This window comes from Nycticebus coucang, chromosome 20 (assembly GCF_027406575.1).
Source record: "Nycticebus coucang isolate mNycCou1 chromosome 20, mNycCou1.pri, whole genome shotgun sequence".
NCBI classification, from domain to species: domain Eukaryota; kingdom Metazoa; phylum Chordata; class Mammalia; order Primates; family Lorisidae; genus Nycticebus; species Nycticebus coucang.
This window is the reverse complement of record NC_069799.1, coordinates 65,273,571-65,298,914: the sequence shown is the minus strand read 5'-3', so window position 1 is coordinate 65,298,914 and position 25,344 is coordinate 65,273,571. Positions and strand designations below refer to the sequence as shown.

Below are 25,344 nucleotides of genomic sequence, written 5' to 3'. Positions count from 1 at the left end.
AATAAAATGCAGTATATGTGTACATGGAGTACTATTCAGCTATAAAATGGAATGAAATAATTTGCAACACCTTGGACAGAACTGGAGACCAGTATCCTAAGTGAAATATCTCAGGGATGGAAAAACACACACGTTCTATTAAGTGGGAGCTAAATGATGGGAACAAGTGGTACAGAGCCATCAGAAATCAGAGCAGAACCACCTATCAGGTACAATACTCAAGTGATGGGCACACTAACAGCCCTGACCTAAGCATTAGGAATGCTATGCTTACAAGAAAAACATCTGGGGCGGCACCTATGGCTCAGTGAGTAGGGCACCGGCCCCATATACAGAGGGTGGCAGCTTCAAACCCAGCCCCAGCCAAACTGCAACCAAAAAATAGCCAGGCGTTGTGGCAGGCACCTATAGCCCCAGCTACTCAGGAGGCTGAGGCAAAAGAATTGCCTAAGCCCAAGAGCTAGAAGTTGCTATGAGTCCTATGAGGTCATGGCACTCAACCGAGGGCCAGGAGCCTGTGTAACCCTTGCACTGTGGGGGGCCAAGGCAGGAGGATCATTTGAGCCCAAGAATTGGAGGTTGCTGTGAGCTAGACTAACATTTGGGAAACAGAGTGAGACTATCTCAAAAAAAAAAAATTACAAGGGCACTATTAAGTCAGTCTACCTTTTGGTATTTATGTACTCTTAATTGCTGCTACAACTAAAAATTTTTTTTTAGAGTTTCACTTTGTCGCCCTCAGTAGAGTGCTATTATGTCATAGCTCACAGCAAGCTCAAACTCTTGGGCTCAAGTGATCCTCTTGTTTTAGCATCCTGAATAGCTGGGACTACAAGCACTCACCACAACACCTAGCTACTATTTTTAGAGGCGGGGGGGGGGTCTCACTGACTCAGGCTGGTCTCGAACCTGTGAACTCAGGCAATTCACCCACTCAGGCAATTCACCCACCTCAGCCTCCCAGAGTACTACAATTATAGCCAGCCTTATAAGCAAAATTATTAAAGGCAGTAACTATTTGTGTAGTAAACATTTGTTCTAAGGCAGTACTGAGATTATCAAAGAGACGAGTAGTTACATTGTGTCAAGAAATCTGACATCGGGAGGCGCCTGTGGCTCAGTCGGTAAGGCGCAGGCCCCATATACCGAGGGTGGCAGGTTCAAACCCGGCCCCGGCCAAACTGCAACCAAAAAATAGCCGGGCGCTGTGGCGGGCGCCTGTAGTCCCAGCTGCTCGGGAGGCCAAGGCAAGAGAATCGCTTAAGCCCAGGAGTTGGAGGTTGCTGTGAGCTGTGTGAGACCACAGCACTCTACAGAGGGCCATAAAGTGAGACTCTGTCTCTACCAAAAAAAAAAAAAAATCTAACATCTGGGCTTGGCGCCTGTGGCTCAAGCGGCTAAGGCGCCAGCCACATACACCTGAGCTGGTGGGTTCGAATCCAGCCCGGGCTTGCCAAACAATGATGGCTGCACCCAAAAAAAAAAAAAAAAATAGCCGAGCGTTGTGGCGGACCCCTGTAGTCCCAGCTACTTGGGAGGTGGAGCATTAGAATCACTTGAGCCGGGCGGCACCTGTGGCTCAGTCGGTAAGGCGCCGGCCCCGGCCCCATATGCCGAGGGTGGCGGGTTCAAACCCAGCCCTGGCCAAACTGCAACAAAAAAAAGCTGGGCATTGTGGCGGGCGCCTGTAGTCCCAGCTGCTCGGGAGGCTGAGGCAAGAGAATCGCCCAAGGGTTAGAGGTTGCTGTGAGCCGTGTGACGCCACGGCACTCTACCCGAGGGCGGTACAGTGAAACTCTTATCTCTACAAAAAAAAAAAAAAAAAATCACTTGAGCCTAGGAGTTGGAGGTTGCTGTGAGGCTGTCTCAAAAAAAAATTGACATCTACCCACAAGGAAGCCAGACAGCAGGGACTCTGCCCTGGAGCTGTGCCTGAACACATTTTTTTTTTTTTTGAGACAGTCTCAACTTTGCCACCCTTGGTAGAGTGCTATGATGTCACAGCTCACAGCAACCTCCAGCTCTGGGGCTAGGGCAATTCTTTTGCCTCAGCCTCCCGAATTGCTGGGAGTACAGGCGCCCGCCACAACGCCTGGCTTTTTGTTGCTGTTGCCACTGCTGTTTTAGCTGGCGGGGCCAGGTTCGAACCCGTCACCCTCTGTGTGTGGGGCTGGCGCCCTCCCACTGAGCCACAGGCGCTGCCCTGTGAGCACTCCTTCTGACCAGTACCCCACACCTGGCACTGCTTTCCGCTCTGCTTTGAGTTAAACACATGGCAGCATGGCCATTATAGTCAGGAAACTACAGACCGCAGAGAGCACTGGTTCCCAGCATCTGGCTTTATTTCGAAGCACAGAAATCATTCGGGGTCACTGAGACAGGAGCAGGGGGCTCTGTTCAAGTCAGCACTGCATTGCAGCTTGGTCCTCTGCAAAAGCCACGCCTGGCACACAGAAGACGCATGCGGATTTTACCTGCTTTATGATGGGCTCCTCACCCTCCTCTCATCAATTTTATTAGGTTAAAACATCACCTACTGGCTTCCTCCAAATGACCCCCTAAGTCTGGAGTTTGGTTAAGATCTTATGCCCATACAAACCAAACTGGCTACGCTATCTGGGCCCTGACATAATACTTGACATAACACAGTATATAAACTTAAAGGGAAAACTTACGGATGCCACCCCAAACCATGGAATATTCAATTTAGAGTCTCCTTGATGTCAAGAGGACAGATGGCACACAAATTATATGGAGCCAGCTCCTGAGAGCAGAGGCACATAATTGCAAAGACTACACTGATTAAAAAGACAAAAATACTGTCTCAAATTCTCTGTATCAGTATTGCAACATTTGTTTAAAACTGATCCTTCACTAGAAAAAAAAGCCAGTTTGGTTAAATTGAACAGAATGTGGTAACCTGCCAATTCTGAATAGCCACTCCATGAAAACAAGTTAATACATGATATTAGAAAGACGGAGGGGAGGGATAGTCACTGGCACAGAGGTCTTCAATCTCTCCATTGTGATTACAAAAGCAGGCCTTACAAGACTGATTTAATATAACGCGTTATTTGCCAAATTTTAAATCTGTCCGAAAGAGATCACAGCATACACTGCTGTTAGTCCTCCCCGTAGATGTCATTTTTCTTGCGCTTCATTTCCTCAAAGTCAAACTCTGATCCTGTCATCCTCTTATAGATGTCTTTAATGTCATCACAGGTTGTCTCAAAGTGAGTTGTAGCATCATATGTGCGGGAAATAAAGATCTGGAAATGAAAATCACAAAAGACTTAAAACTATTTAAAGGTGTCTCCCCTGGCCATACCCTCTCCCACAGTTGTACACCCACCTGACTTTCTGTTCCCAAGTCTTTCGGTACAAGGAGGTCACTGATGCTGACAAATCTGGAGAGGAAGAGAAGTCAGTCAATAGGTGAAGATGGCCCACACCCAACCACTGCTGGACCAAAGGACGAGACCAGAGGAGATGAGACGGTGAGGTGCTCACCACAACAGACACCTGCCACCTTCTCACACTCACCCCACCAGGAGCCACTATCAAAGCCCTCAGCTTGGGTTTTAGTTTTTCTAAATCAACACAACACTCACTTCTGTTCAATTGGTTCTAAGAGCTCCAAAGCTGGTTTGATTTCCTTCTCAGGCTCCTTGGTCTCCACGGTTGTGCTGACTATGGCGATGTACTTCCCTTGTGCCGCCACATTGTGTGCAGAGGAAATCATGCAGACATAGATGTCTAGGAACAAGCATCAGGTCACTGCCCAGCACTGCTCAGCCAGGGGCACCAGTAACAGAGATTTCTTTTAATCTATTAGAGACTAAGGATTTAGGTAGCACCAACCTGAATTCTGGCAAGAGATCTCTTCCCTCCAGTCCCAGCTAACTAGAAACCTGACAGACCACAGTAACTACTCTGGGTTTTCCTCTACCAGTCCATTTCCATTTGGAAAAGTTCTGAATAGCTAAGAAATTATTCAGTGATGATTTCCTCCTTTATTAAAAGTAAATCCACATAAATGATTTGGAGTTAGCATAATAAACCGAGGTAAGACTGGGCTGTGCACCACTCTTCCGAGAGGCTATGTAACTTCCAGGGTGGAAAGCTGGCATGGACTCCCTTCTCTCTTCTGGGACTTCCACAGACCCAGGACCAGCTCAGTATCCCTTGAAAGATTAAGTCCAAGTCCCCCTTTGTTATAGTGACACTCCTTTGTGATTTGATTTCTTTTGTGGAAAAAATCAATAACAGTAGCTCCTACCTGTCCCATTAAAACCTGATGACCCCTTTTAAGTTGAATTTTAGATAAGTAGATTTAAGGCTTCTAGTTGAAAGGAAGAAATAAATAACTAGTGGTTGAAAAGAACTTGTTAAAAGCAAATTAAGAATTGCAATTTTAGAACCACAGAAATGAAAGCTGTTTTCTACCACAATGCAGGAATCAAATATAAGTATTAAGTTTACAAACAATGACAGAAGCAGCTGTGTCACCAGCTCAAAAGTATAGTGCAGTCTAGCTGTTAACCTTAAACTTCCACAGGCAGTGAAGTGAGTTCGCGCTGGAAGACTCCATCTATCCCACTGAGATGAGGAAACTCACTCAGATAATAGATCCGAGTTCAGGGCAGGCCTCCCCTCACCTGTCCATCCCAGCACAGTGCTGCAGAGGCAGAAGGCGCTAACGGGACCACATTTGTTTCCCATATGTAAACTAAAGTCTCCTTGCTATATTATAACACATAAAATTCAGAATTTGGAATAAAACACAAAGCAAATCATATCTTAGAAAAGTTCACATCATCTGCTCTTCAAAAACTCACCTGACTTTCGATTGACCTGGTTCTGTGGAATAATGATCTGGCAGGAGTTGGCATCATTGGTGTTCTTGATAGGGTGGCTGAGGATGCAAATAACTCTGATCACCTGGCCCACCTTTTCTACCCTATCTTTTACGTAGCTGGGGTCACAGATGAGCTGCTTACAGTGAGCAATCTAGAATGAAACATTTAGAAAGACTTATAAGGCTAAGTTTAACAAATGGAAATACATCCAACTCCATGGATTTGAGGAGTTAATATTGTTAAGATGTCAAAAACCCATCCTAAAATTCACATTGGATGTCAGTAGATTAAATTCAGGAACAGCCAGAACACTCTCAAGAAAAGAACAGCAAAGATGGAGAACTCACTTCAAATCTACAATAATAAAAACAGTGTGGAACTGGCACGAAGACAGAGAATATTGGAACAGAAAAGAAGAAATAAACCCTTGCACCCAAAGTGAACTTTTTTTTTTTTTTTTTTGAGACAGTCTCAAGTTGTCATCCTGGGTAGAGTGCACAGCTCGCAGCAACCTCAAACTCTTGGGCTCAAGCTATTCTCCTGCCGTAACCCCCCAAGTAGCTGAGACTACAGGCACCGGCCACAATGCCCGGCTATATTTTTGGTTGTAGTTGTCATTGTTTGGCTGGCCTGGGCTGGATTTGAACCTGCCAGCTCCAGCGTATGTGGCTGGCGCCCTAGCCACTTGAGCTACAGGCGCCAAGCCAAAGTGAAATGATTTTTGACATGAGTGCCAAGAACATTTGATGGAGAAAGAACACTTTTCAAGAACTGGTCCTGGGAAAACCGTATCCACATGCAAAAGAATGATGCTGGACATTAACACCATACACAAACATTAGCTCAAAATGGATCAAAGACCTAAGTGTAATATTTAAGACTGTAAAACTCTTAAAGAAAAACATGGCGGGCCAGGCAAGGTGGCTCACACCTGTTATCCTAGCACTCTGGGAGGCCAAGGTGGGCAGATCACCTCAGCTCAAGAGTTCGAGACCAGAATGAGCTAGTGCACGACCCCCGTCTCTAAAAATAGCCAGTAGCCAGGAGTTGTGGTGGGCACCTTTAGTCCCAGCTACTGGGGGGGCTCAAGCAAGAGAATCATTTGAGTCCAAGAGTTTGAGGTTGCTGTGAGCTGTGATGTCACTGTACTCTGGGCAACAAAGACAGACTGTCTCAAAAGAAAAAGAAGAAACAGGGGGAAAGCTTCCTGACATTGGATTTGGTATTAATTCCTTAGGCAAAATACCAGAGACAGTCAACAAAAGAAAAAAATAGAGCAATTGGACTTTGTAAAAAAAAAATTTTTTTTTCCCCCAGTTTTTGGTCAGGGCTGGACTTGAACCTGCCACCTCCAGCATATGGGGCCAGCGCCCCACTCCTTTGAGCTACAGGCGCTGCCCTGTATATTTTTTTAAGACAGTCTCTCACTTTGTCAGCTGGTAAGACTGCCATGGCATCATAGCTCTCAGCAACCTCAGACTCTTGGGCTCAGGGATTCTCTTGCCTCAGCCTCCTGAGTAGTACAGGCACCTGCCTCAATGCCTGGCTATTTTTCTAAACAAGGTCTCACTCTGGCTCAGGCTGGTCTCGAACCTGTAAGCTGAGGCAATTCTCCCACCTTGGCCTCCCACATGCTGGGAATATAGGTGTGAGCCACCATGCCCAGCAGCTTTTCTGTTTTTAGTAGGGACATGGTCTCGTTCTGTCAGGTTGGTCTCAAACTCGTGAACTCAAGCAGTCCCCCCGCCCCCAGCCTCCCAGAGTGCTAGATTATAGGCGTGAGCCATAGTGGCCAGCCTCAGCTATTTTTTTTTAGAAACACAGTCTCACTCTTGTTCAGGCTAGTATGGAACTCCTGAGCTCAAGCAATCCACCCACCTCAGCCTCCCAGAGGGCTGGGATTACACCCTGCCCAGGCAGGACTTCATGAAAATATACCCTCTCCAGGAGGTTTCTACACTCCCACACACTTGAATGTAAAAAGGACAAAGCTCGGGGCTTTAGAATGTCAGGGCTGGACACTAAGGCGGCGTTCTGGAGTGCATCCTTCACTGCAGTACTGGTGAGGGGAGCGACCAAGCCAGACGGCAGGATGAAGCAGTACAGTAGAAAGAGAAAGACCGGCAACATCAGCGCTGCCGGAGAGCTTTCTAGAATGCGCAGAGGCTCCGCAGATCTACCAACTCAGAATGCGCACCATGAACTAATGGCGACTTTTATATAATTTAAGTTTGAGAAACACGGCTCAAAACTCTATGCATGCGAATGGTCAGCAAATAAAACTAAACTTAAATGAAAATCTGGGAGACAGAGACTATCCCAATATAAATAGAGAATACTTACCTATTAGAGTTCATCTATGATGCATATTTTAGTCTTAAAAGCAACAGTTAACAGAATCTAGAAAGTATTGAGACCTGTTTTTTTTTTAAATAAAGCACAGCAACTGTAACTAGCCTTCAGCCATGATAAATACCAACTTACCATAAAGAAATACAAGTATAATCAATTCCACATCAAAATAAGTACTTACATAATTTTCTTGACAAGGACACATTATTTTTCAAATTTTAAAAATGACTTACCTCTCCTTCAGACTTTACACCAACCACTTTTCCATCCTGTACAATGATTTCTTCAATTGGCTTATTCAGCATATAGGTACCTCCATAAATAGCACTTAACCTAGAAAATTTTTAAATCTCAATAATGTGCAATTGTTTTGACTATTAAAGTCTCTTTCCTTAGATCTTAATGAATGATAGGCAATGTTAGCTCAATTTCCTTCTAGAAAATATTACCTTAACAGTCATTAAAGCATTAATTATATGAAAGAGTTAAAAACCATAAATTAATGTTTCAGTCATAGCTATAATAATGACTCAAATTAAAGCACTGACCAGTAATGGGGGGGGCGGGCGCTGGACTATCTAATCCTCTTGCATGTAAATAAAACTACAGATTTAAACCCAAAAAAATACTACCAGAAAACATTGGAGAAAGCCTAAAAGGCAGGCAGAAACTAAAGAGACTCTTGAAAGGAACCAACTGGGTGAAATCTTTATGTAGGAACAGAGTAAAAAAAGTAATCTAGGATGATAAAAGTCACATATCACAGATCTAGTTGCTGGGGATGATATTATTTATGGGATAATACAAGAGAACTTTCTGGGATAAAGAAAATGTTCTATATCTTTTTTTTATTAAATCACAGCTGTGTATATTAATGCAATCATGGGGTACAATGTGCTGGTTTTATATACAATTTGAAATATTTTCATCCAACTGGTTAACATAGCCTTCACAGCATTTTCTTAGTTATTGTGCTAAGACATTTACATTCTACATTTAGTAAATTCCACATATATGTTCTGTATTTTAATTGAGAGTTTTAGTCACACAAATCTATACCTTTTTTTTCCCACAGGGGCCAAGTTTGAACCCACCACCCCCGGCATATGGGGTTGGTGCCCTACTCCTTGAGCCACAGGCACTGCCCTATACTTTTTTTTTTTTTTGAGACAGAGTCTCACTATGTTGCCCTTAGTAACGTGCCATGGCGTCACAGCTCACAGCAACCTCAAACTGTTACACTCAAAGCGATTCTCTTGCCTTAGCCTCCCACGTAGCTAGGACTATATGCACCCACCCGGATATTTTTTTGTTTGTAATTGTAATTGTTGTTTAGCAGGCCCAGGCCAACTTCGACCCTGCCAGCCCTGGTGTATTTGGCTGGCACCCTAATCAATGGGGTGCTGAGATTTTTTTTTTTTTTTTTTTGAAACAGAATCTTACTTAGTCACCCTCAGTAGAATGCTGTGGCATCATAGCTCACAGCAACCTCAAACTCTTGGGCTCAAGTGATTCGCTTGCCTCAAGCCTCCCAAGTAGCTGGGACTACAGTACAGTAGCCTGCAATAACACCCGGCTACTTTTAGAGATGGGGTCTTGCTCTGGCTCAGGCTGGTCTCAAACCTATGAGCTGCTCAGGCAATCCACCTGCCTTGCCCTCTCAGAGTGCTAGGATTACAGGCATGAGCCACCACACCAGGCCACAAAATCTATACTTTTTTTTTTTTTTTAAGAGAGACAGGTCTCACTTTATCACTCTTGGTAGAGTGCTGTGGTGTCACAGCTCATAGCAACCTCCAGCTCTTGGACCTTACGATTCTCTTGCCTCAGCCTCCTGAGTAGCTGGGACTACAGGCGCCCACCACAACGCCTGGCTATTTTTTGGTTGCAGTTTGGCCGGGGCCGGGTTCAAACCCTCCACCCTCAGTACATGGGGGCCGGCACCCTACTCACTGAGCCACAGGCACTGCCCACAAATCTATAAATTTATCACACAGAATTTTTTTTTTTTTTAACTGAAGATGTGAGCATTTTCATTGTACCTGCTTTCAATAAAAACAAAAAGCATCTCATTCCTCTAGCTATATCTCAATATTCAAAGTACTTATATATCTTATATATATGTCTAGAATCAGGGAGGTCCTAACTAATAGGCTACCAGAGGCTCTTACCTTGCAAACCCCTGTGGCAGTTCTCCAAGGCCATACAATGGGTAAAGGTAAGGGCTTTTGCCATATCTTGCCAAAGACTCGCTGTAAAGTTTAATCCTATTAATAGTTTCACAACACGGTTGATCTAAGTAGCTGTAGAAAAGGAAATGAATATTAGAAAAGAGCTGTAGTTTCTATCCTTGGTATTCAATTTAAAGTTACTTTTTGTTTTTGTTTTTAATTTTTTTTTGAGACAGAGTCTCACTTTGTTGCCCTTGGTAGAGTGCCGTGGTATCATAGCTCACAGTAACCTCAAACTCGCTTGGTCAAGCAATTCTCTTGCCTCAGCCTCCCAAGTAGCTGGGATTACAAGTGCCCACCACAATACCCAGCTATTTTTATAGACAAGGTCTCAGTCTGGCTTAGGCTGGTCTCGAACCTGTGAACTCAGGCAATCCACCCAGCTCAGCTTCCCAGATTGCTGGGATTACAGCCCCCTCACATGGCCCCCGGTATCAATTTAAAATTGTTTACTGGAGTGATTTCAATCCACTACCTTCATTACTTCACTGAAAAGGTTCCAACACTGATTGGCAACTAGAACCTCTTCTTGTACAGTATGACGTAGCCATGTTATTTGTTTTGTTAGAATTTCCACTTGGGAGAATTGGGAAATCCAGTGATTATTCCAAGAAAAATACAAATCCAAAAACCAAAATACTTACTCATCAGTTCTGTAAAGTGCAAGAGCATGACCAGTGAAGTCTATAACATCTTGGCCCAAGTCAAATTTCTTATACACATCTCGCATTGTAGTCTTGTTTGGATCAACACCCTCAAAGGTTCTGGTATCTTTTTCATCGAAGTTGGCAACGTACACTAGGAATTTCCTGAAGCGGCGTTTTTCAAACAGTCCCATTAAGCCTAAAAAACAATTTTTCAAAAAGTACACATTGACAGTAGGACAAGGAAGAAAAAGTGTGAGAGGAAAGTATGAACAGGCCAGGTCTTCAACTGAGGAACCCAACGTGCAATTTAAGACCCGGAGGTTTGCACTCCATGGCGTTCAGTGTCACAACACTAAAACAGGTCAGTTATAAAGTCTTCAATTTTAGCATACAAGGAATTATAACCAGTATGTAAATGAAATGCAAGTTAAATTATTTTTTTTTACTAGGTAAGAGAAATGACTCTCTAAACAGGACTCTGAGAAACACCATCAAGCCGAGCATCTGATGCTGCTCCTTTACTGACTCTGATGCACACTCAGCCAACTGCCTAACATGCTCGACACTCTTCCTCTTCCACCTCTGCACACTAGGATACACTCTGGCATTTAATGAAAAGAAGCCTCACAGACCAAGAACAAGTTCCTCTCAACACAATTTAGATGTTGATGCTGCCACTGGCCACTTCCTTGAAGGAAGCCCTAGATAACCCACTCCCTGCTTTTCCACTATCGAACAAATGAAAGGAGTCTTGGCTCTTCCCACTAGCCTGTATTTCTACTGGTAGAAACAGCTGATACAAAGACAAACAGCCAGTGAAAGAGAAAGTTTCTGGCTTTTTCTCTCCTCTCTCCCTTTCCTCAATCAAACTGTATCGCTATTTTTAAAAACTTCAGTTTTAATAAACTCTTAAATGTTTCATTGGTAGCTTAATGTTTGGATAGATTCAGTATTTCCGAGACTATTTTATAGTTGAAACAAACAAAACTGAAACCATGAGCCTACTAATAGGCTACTGACCTTTTCTTTTTGTTTGTTTGTTTAGCAGTCCCAGGCTAGGTTCCAACCCACCACCCCCCCGTGCATGGGGCTGGCTTCTAACCCCGGGGCTACGGGCACCCACTGAAATGTTTTTAAAATAAGATTTACAAGCCAGCTTAATAAATGGACAGAATGCACACACAGTAAAGCCATAAGAGAAATATTCTGACACCACACCAGCCCACACGAAGACACAAGATTAATAATTAGAACCAGGAATAACACAGAGGGAAATGTGAGTCACTACATCAATGCACTAAAACTCACACCATACTCTGTCAAAAACTAAAGCTACTATCAAAGGTTTACTGTGAAGTAGCTCCCAAATTTTTTCTTTAATCGGAATAAAAATCTGCCATGTCTTCTTAAACTCCCCTCCCTTCTCTGTTCATCTTCCTCCTTTAACCCATGCTTAACCCAAAGGAACCGAAGCCAGTCCCACTGCAGAACCCCATCCTGCAACCTCGGTAAGTGCTTAGCTGCTTCTCCACCCTCCTAAGTTGCTATGCCCAGCTCCAAGGAGTGGTCTCAATCACTAGGTGAGGTGGACAAGAACCAGAGGCCAGATACAAACATTTTAGAGACCTAGCACTCATTCTGGAGATTCCTAAAATCAGAGATGCTGGGAGACAGCAACAGTACCTACTAGAAGGTAAGCTTCAGCAGAAGGGGGCACTTCTGTTTTGTCAGCTTAGTAACTCAATTAAACACATATGACTTTAGGGCTGGGTTTCCTCACCCATAAACAGAAACCTTACCTCATGGAGTGTTGCAAAAGTCAAATAGGAAAATGATATGAAGTATTTAGTACAGAGCCTAAAGACATAGGAAAACACTCAAAAAAAGCACAGCCAGTACGAGTTACTATGAAAGGGGCTCTGATGCCCCAGCAACAAGCTACATGTCTACGGATTCATTTTAACTCCCTCTAAGGTTCAAAGGGTAGAGGTTTTCAAACATTTTCTTCACTGATGTATTTGCAACTGTCTAGAACAGTGTCTGGCACATAAATATCTGTGCACTGGGTGGACAAGATCCCTAAGATTCTTTTCCCTAGAAAATCTCATAATCCTGAGAAAATGAAATGAAATTACTTACTAGATGCCAAAGCTTCTGCTTCAGTGGAAGGAACCTTGTAGATTTTTCCACCCTTATAGACAAAGCTCCCTTCAGTCACTTTAAAATCCAGATAGCGGGTGACCTCGGTATAAAGCAGCATCTTAACCAGCTGACCTAGAAAAGTCACATAATTCCGACTATAACTCAAGTTTTAAGTTAACCACTAAGTTACCAGATATAAAAGTACATCCAGGGCGGTGCCTGTGGCTCAAAGGGTAGGACACCAGTCCCATATGCTGGAGGTGGTGGGTTCAAACCCAGCCCCGGCCAAAATGAAAAAAAAAAAAAAAAAAAAAAAGACATCCAATAATACTGAAGGCTTCCCAAATTTTTCTTAACAATGTCCAATAACTGACAAAAAAAATCTCCAAAGCTGCATTTGAAATAAGACAACCAGAATGCACTCATTGTGATGCATATTTAGGAGGGATTTTCATGTTCCAACTTCAAGGTTAATAATTCTATCAATAAGCTTTTGCTCAAGCGGCTAAGGCGCCAGCCACATACACCTGAGCTGATGGATTCGAATCCAGCCCGGGGCCTGCCAAACAACAATGATGGCTGCAACCAAAAAATAGCCGGGCGTTGCGGCAGGCACCTGTAGTCCCAGCTACTTGGGAGGCTGAGGCAAGAGAATCGCTTAAGCCCAGGAGTTGCAGGCTGCTGTGAGCTATGATGCCATAGCACTCTACGCAGGGTGACAGCTTGAGGCTCTGTCTCAAAAAAAAAAAAAAAAAAAAAAGGCTCAGTGCCTGTGACTCAAGCAGCTAAGGCGCCAGCCACATACACCTGAGCTGGCGGGTTCGAATCCAGCCCGGGCCCGCCAAACAACAGTGACAGCTGCAACCAAAATATAGCCGGACATTGTGGCGGGCACCTGTAGTCCCAGCTTCTTGGGAGGCAGAGGCAGGAGACTCACTTGGGCCCAGGAGTTGGAGGTTGCTGTGAGCTGTGATGCCACAGCACTCTACCCAGGGGGACAGCTTGAGGCTCTGTCTCAAAAAAAAAAAACAAGCTTTTGCAAAAGCTATAAAAACTTTATCAGAGACTGAGGTTTGGGATTACACCACTATTGTAGACAAGTCTGCATTGCTTCAGAGTTTCTACTACATTTTAAAGACAGGCAATTCCCAAAATTTTCCAGGAATTTGTGCCCTTCAATTTTCGAGTCAATTTATATTTATTAAAGTGAACATTAACTTCTGATAAAGAAAAGCCCAAGATTACAATTAGAAATACCATCTGCCTATAAACCAAAAACTTTTGGTCTATCAAAAATAAAAGAAATCTTACCTCTCATACAATACTACTCTTTATCAAAAAGTTAGGTTTGGCTCAGTGCCCATGGCACAGTGGTTACAGTGCCAGCCACATACACCAAAGTTGGCAGGTTCGAACCTGGCCTGGACCAACTGACCAACAATGACAACTGCACCAAAAAAAAGCCAGGTGTTGTGGTGGGGACCTATAGTCTCAGCTACTTGGGAGGCTCAGGCAAGAGTTAGAGCCCAAGAGTTTGAGGTTGCTACGAACTCTAATGCCACGGCACTCTACCGAGGGTGACATAGTGAGACTCTGTCTCAAAAAAAAAAAAAAAAGTTAGGTTTGACTTTCAAACCAGACTCAAAGGCACCATCACAAATTTAAGTTATAATTCTTACCATTGGCCATAAGGAACTTGGGAATCAAGTCAACATTCCAGTCTCTTCCCCTTCCCATTGATGCTGGTGGTGATCCTGGTATTTTAAATCTTTTGTATAACTAAAAGCAAAATAAAAATATCCATAATGTTGCAAAATTTAATTTTTAATATTCATTGTAACATGCAACTACTTCAAGTAGGTTTAGCATAACAAAACACACCAGCCTAGACAATACAGCCAAGACCCCATCTCTACAAAAAATAAGAAAAATTAGCCTGTAGTCCCAGCTATTTGGGAGGCTGAGACAAGAGGATCTCTTGAACCCAAAACTTTCAGGCTGCACTGAGCCATAATGGTAGCAATGCACTCCAGCCTAGGTTACAGAGCAAGACCCTGTCTCTTAAAAAAGAAAACCAAGGGCAGCACCTGTGGCTCAGTGAGTAGGGTGCCAGCCCCATATACCAAGGGTGGTGGGTTCAAACCCAGCCCCACCCAAATTGCAACAAAAAAACAGTTGGGCATTGTAGCAGGCACCTGTAGTCCCAGCTACTCAGGGACTACTGAGGCAAAAGAATCGCCTAAACCCTGGAGTTGGGGGGTTGCTGTGAGCTGTGATGTCACAGTACTCTACTGAGGGCAATAAAGTGAGACTGTCTCTTAAAAAAAAGAAGGGCGGCGCCTGTGGCTCAAGGAGTAGGGCGCCAGTCCCATATGCCGGAGGTGGCGAGTTCAAACCCAGCCCCGGCCAAAAAAAAAGAAGAAGAAGAAAAAAAGAAAGAAAACCAAACAGGCTCAGCACCTATAGCTCAGCAGCTAGGGCACTGACCACATACCCCAGGGTTGGAGGGTTCAAACCCAACCCGGGCCTGTCAAACAACAATGACAACTACAACAAAAAAATAACCAGGCATAGTGGTGGGCGCCTACAGTCCCAGCTACTTGGGAGGCTGAAGCCCAGGAGTTTGAGGTTGCTGTGTGCTGTGACGTCACAGCACTTATCAAGGTCAACACAGTGAGACTGTCTCAAAAAAAAAAAAAAAAAAACTAAACACAATTACATGAGCAAAGGATGAAAAGTATGAGGGTATTTCATTTTACAAAATCATTAAAATTTTCAGCAAAATTCCAGTATATATTTAAATTAAGTATATTACTAAACTCATGAATGCTAAAATTGACAAATATTATGAGATTTTGATTTTTACTAGCAGAAAATACAAAACAAATTTGCCACTGACACACTAACTCCGCAGAAACATCTCTTATTATCTGGAGAAATCATTTAAACTTGTTCTCTCCTGAGTAAATTGCTTCTATACTTACATAAGGAGTTAAAAATAAATTTTAGATTCTTCAAATCAGAAAAGACAATTAAAATGAGTTCCAGTTCTTTATTGAGCTGTAACTGATATAGAAAAACTGCACATTTCCCACATATTTTGATGAGCTTAGACATATACACCCACCCATGATGATATCACCACAAATTACTAATCACATCCATCATCTCCAGAAATGTCCTTGTGTTGTTTTGTGGTAAGGACATTCAATTTATAACTAACATGAGTTGAAAAGAAGCTGAGATAAAAGAAAATTTGTAGTTTAAAGAATATTTACTCTTATCTCATGGATCCCATTGCTAAAGTAGAACAGACTATGCAAAGTTGGCAGCTATTTAGCTAATAAAAATTCATTCACCAAAAAAGAAAAAGGAAGAAAGAAACTTCCTTATCTTACTGAGGATCAGCTACTGGACGTCTGATGCATGGGAGGCAGGGTGCGTCACCCCGCAGCTCAGGGACAGTGCAGAGAACTTAGCGTCATGAATGGTGGATGACCTGATACCACATGACTCCTAAATGTGATGCAATATAAAGTATTCACAATAGTGCCTAATAAAGTAGCCTGGACTTCTGAGCAGGGAAAAAAGGAAAAAGAAAAGAAAAGATCAGATGTTTATAGATTAAGAGAATAAAGAGGAAACCACACCAAAGACAATGCTTGAACCTTCAGTTAACTTTGGTTTAAAAAACAAAAGACTCCCATCCAGTCACATCAGATGTTCTTAGGACCACTGGGAAATCTGAATACGGTCTGGATATTGTTAACTTTCTTAAATATGAAAATGGCATTATCATAATGTCAGAGAATGTTATTCTTCGCAGACGAATGCTGAACTATTTAGGTCAGGTACCATGATGTCTGTATTACTTTGGTTCAAAACCAGAATAAACAAAAGAAGGCAGACATGAAGCCAACATAGCCAAACATTAACGGCTGCACTCAGACAGGGCTTTGATGCAACGGTTGCATTCTTCAACTTTTCTGTATTCCTGAATATAGGAAAAAACCTCTTTGATATAAGTATTAAGTGTAAGTTACTGATTATGTAAGAGTCACTGATGATACCTATCTTGCGCAAAACATGGTAAAGCTTATATCCACACGTGGTTCTTCAATAAATAAATAAATTTACTAAAATAAATAAATTTTCCATGTCAGCAATGCTACATGTGCCCATGTTTTCAAAAAGTAGAAAAGAAGGCCAGGCACAGTGACTCATGCCTATAATCCCAGCGCTTTGGGAGGGCGAGGCAGAAGGATCACTTGGAACTAGGAGTTCAAGTCCAGCCTAAGCAAGACTGAGACCTCATCTCCACAATAAATAAAGCAGCCAGGCACGGTGGTGGTGCTGTGCGCCTGTAGTCCCAGCTACTGGAGGGGCTGAGGCAGGAGGATCACTCCAGCCTAGGAACTGGAGGGTGCAGTGACCTATGACGATGCCACTGCACTCTAGCTCAGGTGACAGAGGAAAAGAGGACATTACAGCAAAAGAAATAACCTGGGTTCACAACCCAGCTCTGCAATTTTAATCCCACAGAGCCTATTTTGTAATCTGAAAAATGTCTTTGGGTAACTAAGAGAATAAATAAGACCATATTCGCAGTCCTGGACCCAGCCTCTCTGGTCTATACTAGCTAACTGATAAGTGCTCCGGGCAGCAACAAAGGTCATAATTTAAATTTCTACAAGCCCCAAAACAGAAGTTCCTGAAAAGTGGTGGTGTTCTCCAGATACTCTATAATATAGCAAGATGAAAATCATCTCTGAAGAGTGAGGTGCAGATTCACAAGTAAAACAGAAGCATGAAAGGCATATTAGATTTCGCTGGTACTCACATCTTCCAGCGGTGTTAGAGATGCACTTTCTCCTCCATAATATGGGTTCTGATCCATGTGAAGAACCTTCTTGCCATTCACTGACATTATACCTGACAGGATGCATTCCTAGAAGCAAAGCAGAAAAGGCTGTTACAGCATGTTTAAAACCTTCTTTTTTTGCATTTTTTTTGCCGGGGCTGGGTTAGAACCCACCACCTGTGGTATATGGGGCCGGTGCCCTACTCCTTGAGCCACAGTTGCTGCCCTTAAAGCCTTTTTATTAAAGCCCACCGTTACACATTCTCCCAGTGATGAACACGTAACATTCCTGCAACCTATGACATAATTTGTGGAGAATGCCCTATAGAAACTAGGCTTCAAATGTATTCTGTGATGTAAGTCACCTTTTTTAACGTGCTGCCATTTGCCCTAATGACACAAAGTCAATGGTAAATAAAATATTAAGACAGGGCTCTATACTAGCAGCCATATTCTTTATCACCAGGCACACACTAGTTCTTAATAAAACATTAAAAATTAACTTTAAGATGGGCTCTTGTCTGAATCTAGCACTGTGGGAGACCAAAGTGGGAGGATCCCTTAGGATCAGGAGTTTGAGGCCAGCATAAGCAACACAGCAAAGACAGTCTCTACAAAGAAATACAAAAATTAGCTGGGTATGGTGGTATACACTTGTAGTCCCAGCTACTAGGGAAGCTGAGGCAGGAGGATCACTTGAGACCAGGAATTTGAGGTTGCTGTGAGCTGTGACACCACAGCACTCTAGTGTGGGCAACAAAGAAAGACCATGTCTCAAAAAATAAATAATTTCCTAAACATTAGCTTTTTTCAGGATACTATTTAGGATCACTGGCCATGGAAACACTAAGGATACATTACAATTCATACATAGAAACTCCACTAGGGCCTCTCTAGCAGACAGGAGCAGCTCTGCCTGGTGTGTTTGGGACTGAGGTAGCCACTCTGCACTTGGTGTGGCAACTCTCCTATGATATGTAGGGTGCTAAAGGAAGTTAAGTCAGTCCCCCATTCCCACATCCACATATCTAAGTACATTAGAACTTTGGTGTTCATTTTCCACAGAGTGTTTCTTTCTTTAAATGATTCTGCCCTGTAATGCATTTCATTAAAAGCTGTTGACACCCTTAGCACAGTGGTAACAGCACCAGCCACATACACTGAGGTGACGGGTTCAAACCCAGCCCAGGCCTGCCAAACAACAATGAGAACTACAAACAAAAAATAGCCGGGCGTCATAGCAGGCACCTGTAAGTCCCAGCTACTTGGGAGGCTGAGGCAAGAGAATCGCTTAAGCCCAAGAGTTGAAGATTGCTGTGAGCTGTGGCCCTGCAGCACTCTACCAAGGGCGACACTGTGAGACTCTGTTTCAAAAAAAAAAGCTGTTGAAAAAATTTTTCTTGAAATCAATCTCATTATATCACTCTCCTGCTTAAAATCCTCTGCGCAGAAAACAACATTCAAAGCTCTTAACCTGGGCGGCGCCTATGGCTCAGGGAGTAGGGCGCCGGCCCCATATACCGGGAGGTGCCAGGTTCAAGCCTGGCCTGGGCCAAAAACTGCAAAAAAAAAAAAAAATCTCGTAGCCTAGAATATTCCATTCTCGTTACATGCCCTCCAACTCTATGCCTCTTCAAACCTGTTTCAAGCTAAATAAACTATTGCCCATTCCTTAAACACCCCCCATCTTAACGCAGATTTACCTGCTCTGGCTAGAAAACATTCTCTTCCTCATGGCCACAGCTTACCAGTTATCTCTGAAAGCCAGCTAACTAGCTCTTTCTTCACAAAGGTGTTCCTGACTCCCTGCCTACAGTGCTGAGAGGTTTCTCACATCAAGTCTCCTACAGTTCCTCCCCTCCATGAGAACAAGCTACTTACAGGCAGGTTCTCTGCTTACCTTTTTACTCCCCATAACTGATCACAGTAGTCACAGGAGTTTAAGTTAACTACAATTAGGAACCATGAGAGGAAAAACAGCTAACCAGCGTGTCATGCCTGTCAGCCAAATACACATCACACACTATTATAACCTCTATGTGCCAAAGCATGTCTCGTTTTACTTGTATTTTCTATTAACCAGCATGATTAAGGCTGGTCTAAAATAGGAATTGCTCACGATATATTTATACTTCCCAAGAGTAATAATAAGCATTTGTTATCATCACTAGTGCAGTGAACAGAATGGCCTTTCTTAGTCTATAGAATGGGAACATAGCTATAGGAAGAATTTTCAAAGAGTGAACCTGGGACGGCACCCATAGCTCAGTAAGTAGGGCCCCGGCCACATACACCAATGCTGGTGGGTTTGAGCCCAGCCCAGGCTGCTAAAACAATGACAACTGCAACCAAAAAAAAAAAATAATAATAATAATAGCCAGGCATTGTGGCAGGTGCCTGTAGTCCCAGCTACTTGGGAAACTAAGGCAAGAGAATCGCTTCGGCCCAAGAGTCTGAGGTTGCTGTGAGCTGTGACACCACAGCACTCTACCCAGGGCAATAAAGTGTGACTCTGTCTCTTAAAAAAAAAAAAAACGATTGAGCAAACCTAAGAGGCTATCTTACAGTTCAGGATTTTTATTTTATTTTTTTATTTTTTTTTTTTTTGTAGAGACCGAGTCTCACTTTATGGCCCTCCGTAGGGTGCCATGGCCTCACCCAGCTCACAGCAACCTCCAACTCCTGGGCCCAAGTGATTCTCTTGCCTCAGCCTCCCAAGTAGCTGGGACTACAGGTGCCCGCCACAACGCCCAGCTATTTTTTGGTTGCAGTTTGGCCGGGGCTGGGTTTGAACCCGCCACCTTTGGTATATGGGGCCGGCACCCTACCGACTGAGCCACAGGCGCCGCCCAGAGTTCAGGATTTTTAAATCAAGTACAAAAACTCTGAACGCACAAAATTTTAAAAAAGAGAAATGGGGGAAAGCATTATATAGTGTTAAACATATAATCCTGAGAATAATCTGATTGGGTATCACTAAAGTATCTGTTTCTATTCATAATTCCTTACTGTGTAGAACAAAACACAGAAAAATAACCTCTGGGAAGCACAAACAGCTGTGGAGCTAATTACTTTTATTTTTTTAATCTATTGTTTATACCAAGATGGATGAATTTATTTCCAAACCCATAGTGAATTATGTGCAAAACAAGTGGTAAGAGGCTGCCTACACATGCTGAAAACAGAAAGTTGAAGTCACCACCCTAACACCAAAGTTCAGAGAAGGAAAGAAAAAAAGCCAGAAGGGAAAGTGAAGAACTCAAAAAGCAGAGCAGTCCAGCATAGTACAGGGAAGACAAAGCTCACCAGGTCTTGGGCTTCATTATGTTCTAACACAGCGGTTCTCAACCTGTGGGTCGAGACCCACAGGAACTGTATTAAAGGGTTGCGGCATTAGGAAGGTTGAGAACCACTGTTCTAACATAACACACATACTTAATCTCCTGATGTGCAATCTTAGTTATCAAGGAAATTCATTATGTTCCTCAGTTTGTTAAAGAAGTTGTAACATCACTTAGAAAGTCTTTATCCAAAAGCTATGGTCCTTTAAAGGGAAAACACTCAATTCCTTAGAAAATTCAATTATATGAAACACTCCATTTCTCCTAAACAGAGAATGAAGATTTTACTCCAGTTTATATCAAATCATTTTACGTCTTCTTTATTAGCATTATCAATATTTATACATTTATATGAGCACATTTTTATTTATTTTTTTTTTGTAGAGACAGAGTCTCACTGTACCACCCTCGGGTAGAGTGCCGTGGCCTCACACGGCTCACAGCAAACTCTAACTCTTGGGCTTAAGCGATTCTCTTGCCTCAGCCTCCCGAGCAGCTGGGACTACAGGCGCCCGCCACAACACCTGGCTATTTTTTTGTTGCAGTTTGGCCAGGGCTGGGTTTGAACCCGCCACCCTTGGCATATGGGGCCGGCACCCTACTCACTGAGCCACAGGCGCCGCCATGAGCACATTTTTAAACTGATAACATAAGCAATATAGAAAACTCCAACACTTCTTTTTTTTTTTTTTTTTTTTGTAGAGACAGAGTTTCACTTTATGGCCCTTGGTAGAGTGCCATGGCATCACACAGCTCACAGCAACCTCCAACTCCTGGGCTTAAGCGATTCTCTTGCCTCAGCCTCCCGAGTAGCTGGGAAAAACTCCAACACTTCTTTACTTTTTTTTTTTGAGATAAGAGTCTCACTACGTTCCCCTTGGTAGAGGGTAGAGTGCTGTAACGTCACAGCTCACAGCAACCTCAAACTCTTGGGCTTAAGCGATTCTCTTGCCTCAGCCTCCTGAGTAGCTGGGACTACGGGTGCCCACCACCACGCCTGGCTATTTTTTTGTTTGTTTAGCAGGCCCAGGCTGAGTTGGAGCCCACTAGCCCGGGAACATGTGGCCCTAACCACTGAGCTACGGGAGCCCAGCCCTATTTGCCTTTGCCTTTTTTTTTTAAGTTCTTAACTCTCAGGCACTAAATATTTATAAACTAAAAATTAGGAAAATTAACTCCAGGCACTTAAAGTTAATTCCAATTTGGGGGCTAACTTTGGTTTTCCCTTTAACTTTCAGTCATCTAAGTCCTGGTATCACTAAAAATGAGATGTAAGATTTCTCACTATCAAATTCACCTGTCATCACTAGTCTTCTCCATGACAGTAACAATGTGATTGTCCTGAATTGACAGAATTCTTAAAGAACATCACAAAACAATCTTAGGAAGGCTCATAAGGATTAAAGTTTTCACAGCTATATCGTGAGAGAAGAAATTGACCTGATTTCCAATTAAGTGCGTATCTACCATTCATCAAAAAGTTCACAGTCCAAATGAAAATCTACCATTCATCAAACAGTTCACAATCCAAATGAAAATTTAAACAACATGCATTATCTCAACTGTTACACAGTAAGACTGTGCCATCTTAGACACAAAGTGATGCTTCTGACTTGGGCATGTGCAAACCTGCAGGATGATGGATTTGCACTCACTTGTCCATGCCCCATTGACCTTAACCATGAGCAAATGTGGAAGACCGTAGGAAAGCAGTGGAACTAACGGGCTTTTACAACATGCTGGCAGCAACAGTGCCCATGCCAATGGGCAAAATCCACCACAAACTAAGCTCAGCTTGGAATCCCAATTGGGCACTTAAAGAAAAATTGCAGTGGGTAGGGCCTAGTCACTTAGGCATCCAACAGTCTTCTAAGTTACCACTAAAAAAGAAATTCAACTCGCGCGGCACCTGTGGCTCAAAGGAGTAGGGCACTGGCCCCATATGCTGGAGGTGGTTGGTTCAAGACCAGCCCCAGCCAAAAACTGCAAAAAAAAAAAAAAAAAGAAAGAAAGAAATTCAACCAAATGCCTCACATTTGAAATGATTATATGGCTTTCTGTATGAGTCACATCTATTTGGTACTATTTCCTAGACAATCACATGTCTATTTATGGACTGGTCAAAGCTAATGAAGTATTCAGAAATGAGTATAGATCATTATAAAGAGAAAAATGACAGGCCAGGAAAAGTCACCAGTCTAATTTTTAACTTTTCTTTAAAAACTAGCATAATGGGCAGCGCCTGTGGCTCAAGGAGTAGGGCACAGGTCCCATATGCGGGAGGTGGCGGGTTCAAACCCAGCCCCCGCCAAACACCACAAAAAAAAAAATAAAAATAAAAAAATAAAAACTAGCATAATTTAGCTGGGTGTCCGTATCTCAGTGGTTAGGGCGCTGGCCACATACACCAGGGCTGTGGGTTTAAGCCAGGCCAGGGCCTGCTAAACAACAATCACAACTACAATAAAAAAATAGCCAGGCATTGTGGCAGGGGCCTGTAGTCCCAACTACTTGGGAGGCCAAGGCAAGAGAATCACTTAAGCCCAAGAGTTTGAGGTTGCTGTGAGCTGTGATGCCAGAGCACTCTACCAAGGACAAGTGAGTCTCCAAAAAAAGAAAAAAAGAACTAGCTTAACTTGAAAAAAATTTTAAAAACACCCCAATGAGGGGGCCGGGTGAGGGGACTCCAGCCTGTAATCCCAGCACTTGGGAGGCTGAGGCGGGTAGACTGCCTGAGCTCACAGGTTAGAGACTAGCCTCAGCCAGAGTGAGACCCCATCTCTAAAAATAGGTGGGAGTTATGGGGGCTCCTGTAGTCCCAGCTACTTGGGAGGCTGAGGCAAGAGAATTTCTTAAGCTCAGGAGTTGGAGGTTGCTGTGAACTAGGACGCCACAGCACTCTACCAAAGGTGACAAAGTGAGACTCTCTTAATAAACAAACAGGGCGGCACCTGAGGCTCAAAGGAGTAAGGTGCTGGCCCCATATACCAGAGGTGGTAGGTTCAAACCCCACCCACTCCCACCCACTCATGCCAAAAAAAAAGACTGCAAAAAAAAATTTAGGAAGTATTAATTTGACCTGAGAGTATAATAAATTTAAACAAACTTGAAGTGGTGGTTTACATTAACTGACTCAGGAATTCGAGGTCAGAATATATGGGATACATAAAATATACATCACGTTCATTTTATTATGAAGTAGCCCCTAAAGTAAGAATTTCAAATTTCCCCCAAAATTGATAGTTATGGGGCGGCGCCTGTGGCTCAAGGATTAGGGTGCTGGGGCCCCATATACCAGAGGTGGTGGTTTCAAACCCGGTCCCAGACAAAAAAAAATTGATACTTAAAACAGTACTCTCTCCGAATTGAATTATTTTGCAACATCAATGTCTTCATTGTCTTAAAAAAAAAAAGGGGGGGGGAGTACAAACAAAAAATCCTGCCAGCATTATTTGCAGGATATTATCTAAAGGTCTCTAAGCAGAGAGGTACCCAGGAAAATAAATACACCGTGGCAGTAGGAACTCCCTGCACTCATATATTACAACATCCTTCCTGTTATTATCCTCTAACTCCCTTAAGAGTGCTTCGAAGTGCAGAGACCTTGGCCTGTAGCAATCCATCACCAACCCATTTCTTAGGGGAAAGCACCAGAAGAGACAATGGAGGCAGGGATCAACCAAACAAAAGAAGACTGCAAGGGTCAGGTGCGAAAGCATTTGATGGACAAGTTTTAAGAAAACGCATTTCTAATTCCACAGATGCTCTGTAAGTAGGAAAGACTCGTGGCTTAAAAGAATACTTACTTGGAAAAGGAAGGAGGGTTTAAAAAAAAAAAAAGTCCTCATTTTCTCCCCCAAATTTAAGTGAATCTAATTCTGGCAGTCACAATGCAGGGATTATCATTTGAATTGTCAGGAAACCTTGCGCCCGGCTTTGGCCGCCGAGAGCCGCCCGGGAGCGGCGGCTGGGGCTGGGCAGGAAATGCAGCTGCGGCGGCCTCCGCCCTCCCTCCAGTCCCGAGGTCACCGGCCCGGGAGGGAGGGGGCCTCCGCGCCGGGCTTCCCCTCCTCCGCACTGCTGCGGAGGGCCGCGCTCTCCTTCCCAGTTGATCCCGGCCGACGACCCCACCCTCCAGCCGGGCCCGCGCGCACGTCCCCGCACTGGGAAGGTGGCCTGCTCCGCGCTGGGCGCCTCGGACCCGTCCACCGCTCCGTCACGACGCCGGCCCCTAAAGCCAAGGCCCACGACGCAGGAGGCTGGCCCGGGACGCGAGCCCGCGTGCGGAGTGCGGGGTGCGCCGCCCGCCACTCACCGTCAGGCCGGTGCCCAGCACGATCACGTCGTATTCCTCATTCATGGCGGGGCAGGGCGAGGACCGAGGGCCCGAGGAAGGCGAAGGCGCAGCGGCTCTGCGGCCACCCTAAGGAGGCGGGGAGGCGCTCAGGCCGCTCTCGGGCCCGAGAGGTCAGGAAAGCGAGGAGGCCACGCAAAATGGAGCGGGCGAGGAGGCGAGGCCGGCAGCCACCTCAAACGGGAAGAGAAGAGCTGGGCGAAGCTGGGAAGGCGGGCGGGGAGGGGCGCGCGGCGGGCGGCAACCAAGCCTCCGCAGCCGGGGCGGGGCGTGTGGGTGGCTGGGGGCCGTCAATCACGAGTTCCCGGCCCTCTCATTAGCTACGTCTGTGTCTCTCGCCCCACCTTTTTTCCTTTCCCTCCTCTCGCGAGACGAGGGCGGAGCGTTTCCCTGGTGGCTTCCGGTTCCCCGCCTGTCCTCTGCCACCGTGGTCCGGGCATCGGCGCGCGAGCTGGGACTGGGGTGCGCGAGGGCGTGGGGCTGAGGCTGCCGTGCGGCAGTCTAGCTGCTGACTGGCGCCCCTGGGCCACAAGTTCGCGTGGCCCAAGTTCCCTGAA

At 44.3% G+C, this 25,344-nt stretch overlaps 1 protein-coding gene across 1 annotated transcript; it reads right to left on the bottom strand.

Moving 5' to 3' along the window:
• Nucleotides 1-743: 743 nt before the first annotated feature.
• Nucleotides 744-25,028, bottom strand: GDI2 (GDP dissociation inhibitor 2). The gene is made up of 11 exons (XM_053572949.1): nucleotides 24,749-25,028; nucleotides 17,072-17,179; nucleotides 13,911-14,010; nucleotides 12,229-12,363; nucleotides 10,087-10,285; nucleotides 9,383-9,514; nucleotides 7,445-7,544; nucleotides 4,839-5,010; nucleotides 3,612-3,756; nucleotides 3,353-3,407; nucleotides 744-3,269 (listed from the first exon to the last, which is right to left on the bottom strand). Exons 1-11 carry the CDS (start codon nucleotides 24,791-24,793, stop codon nucleotides 3,123-3,125), a joined length of 1,338 nt encoding a protein of 445 aa, XP_053428924.1. The 5' UTR covers nucleotides 24,794-25,028; the 3' UTR covers nucleotides 744-3,122.
• Nucleotides 25,029-25,344: the final 316 nt, after the last annotated feature.

Bases quoted from the DNA above. Each gene is read 5' to 3' on its own strand.
- GDI2 (XM_053572949.1), bottom strand. From the start codon at position 24,793: ATGAATGAGGAATACGACGTGATCGTGCTGGGCACCGGCCTGACG. The intron at 14,011-17,071 runs GTGAGTACCAGC...TTTTGCTTTTAG, and splicing joins CTCTAACACCGCTGGAAGAT to TTATACAAAAGATTTAAAAT. The intron at 5,011-7,444 runs GTAAGTCATTTT...GTTTCATTCTAG, and splicing joins GTGTAAAGTCTGAAGGAGAG to ATTGCTCACTGTAAGCAGCT.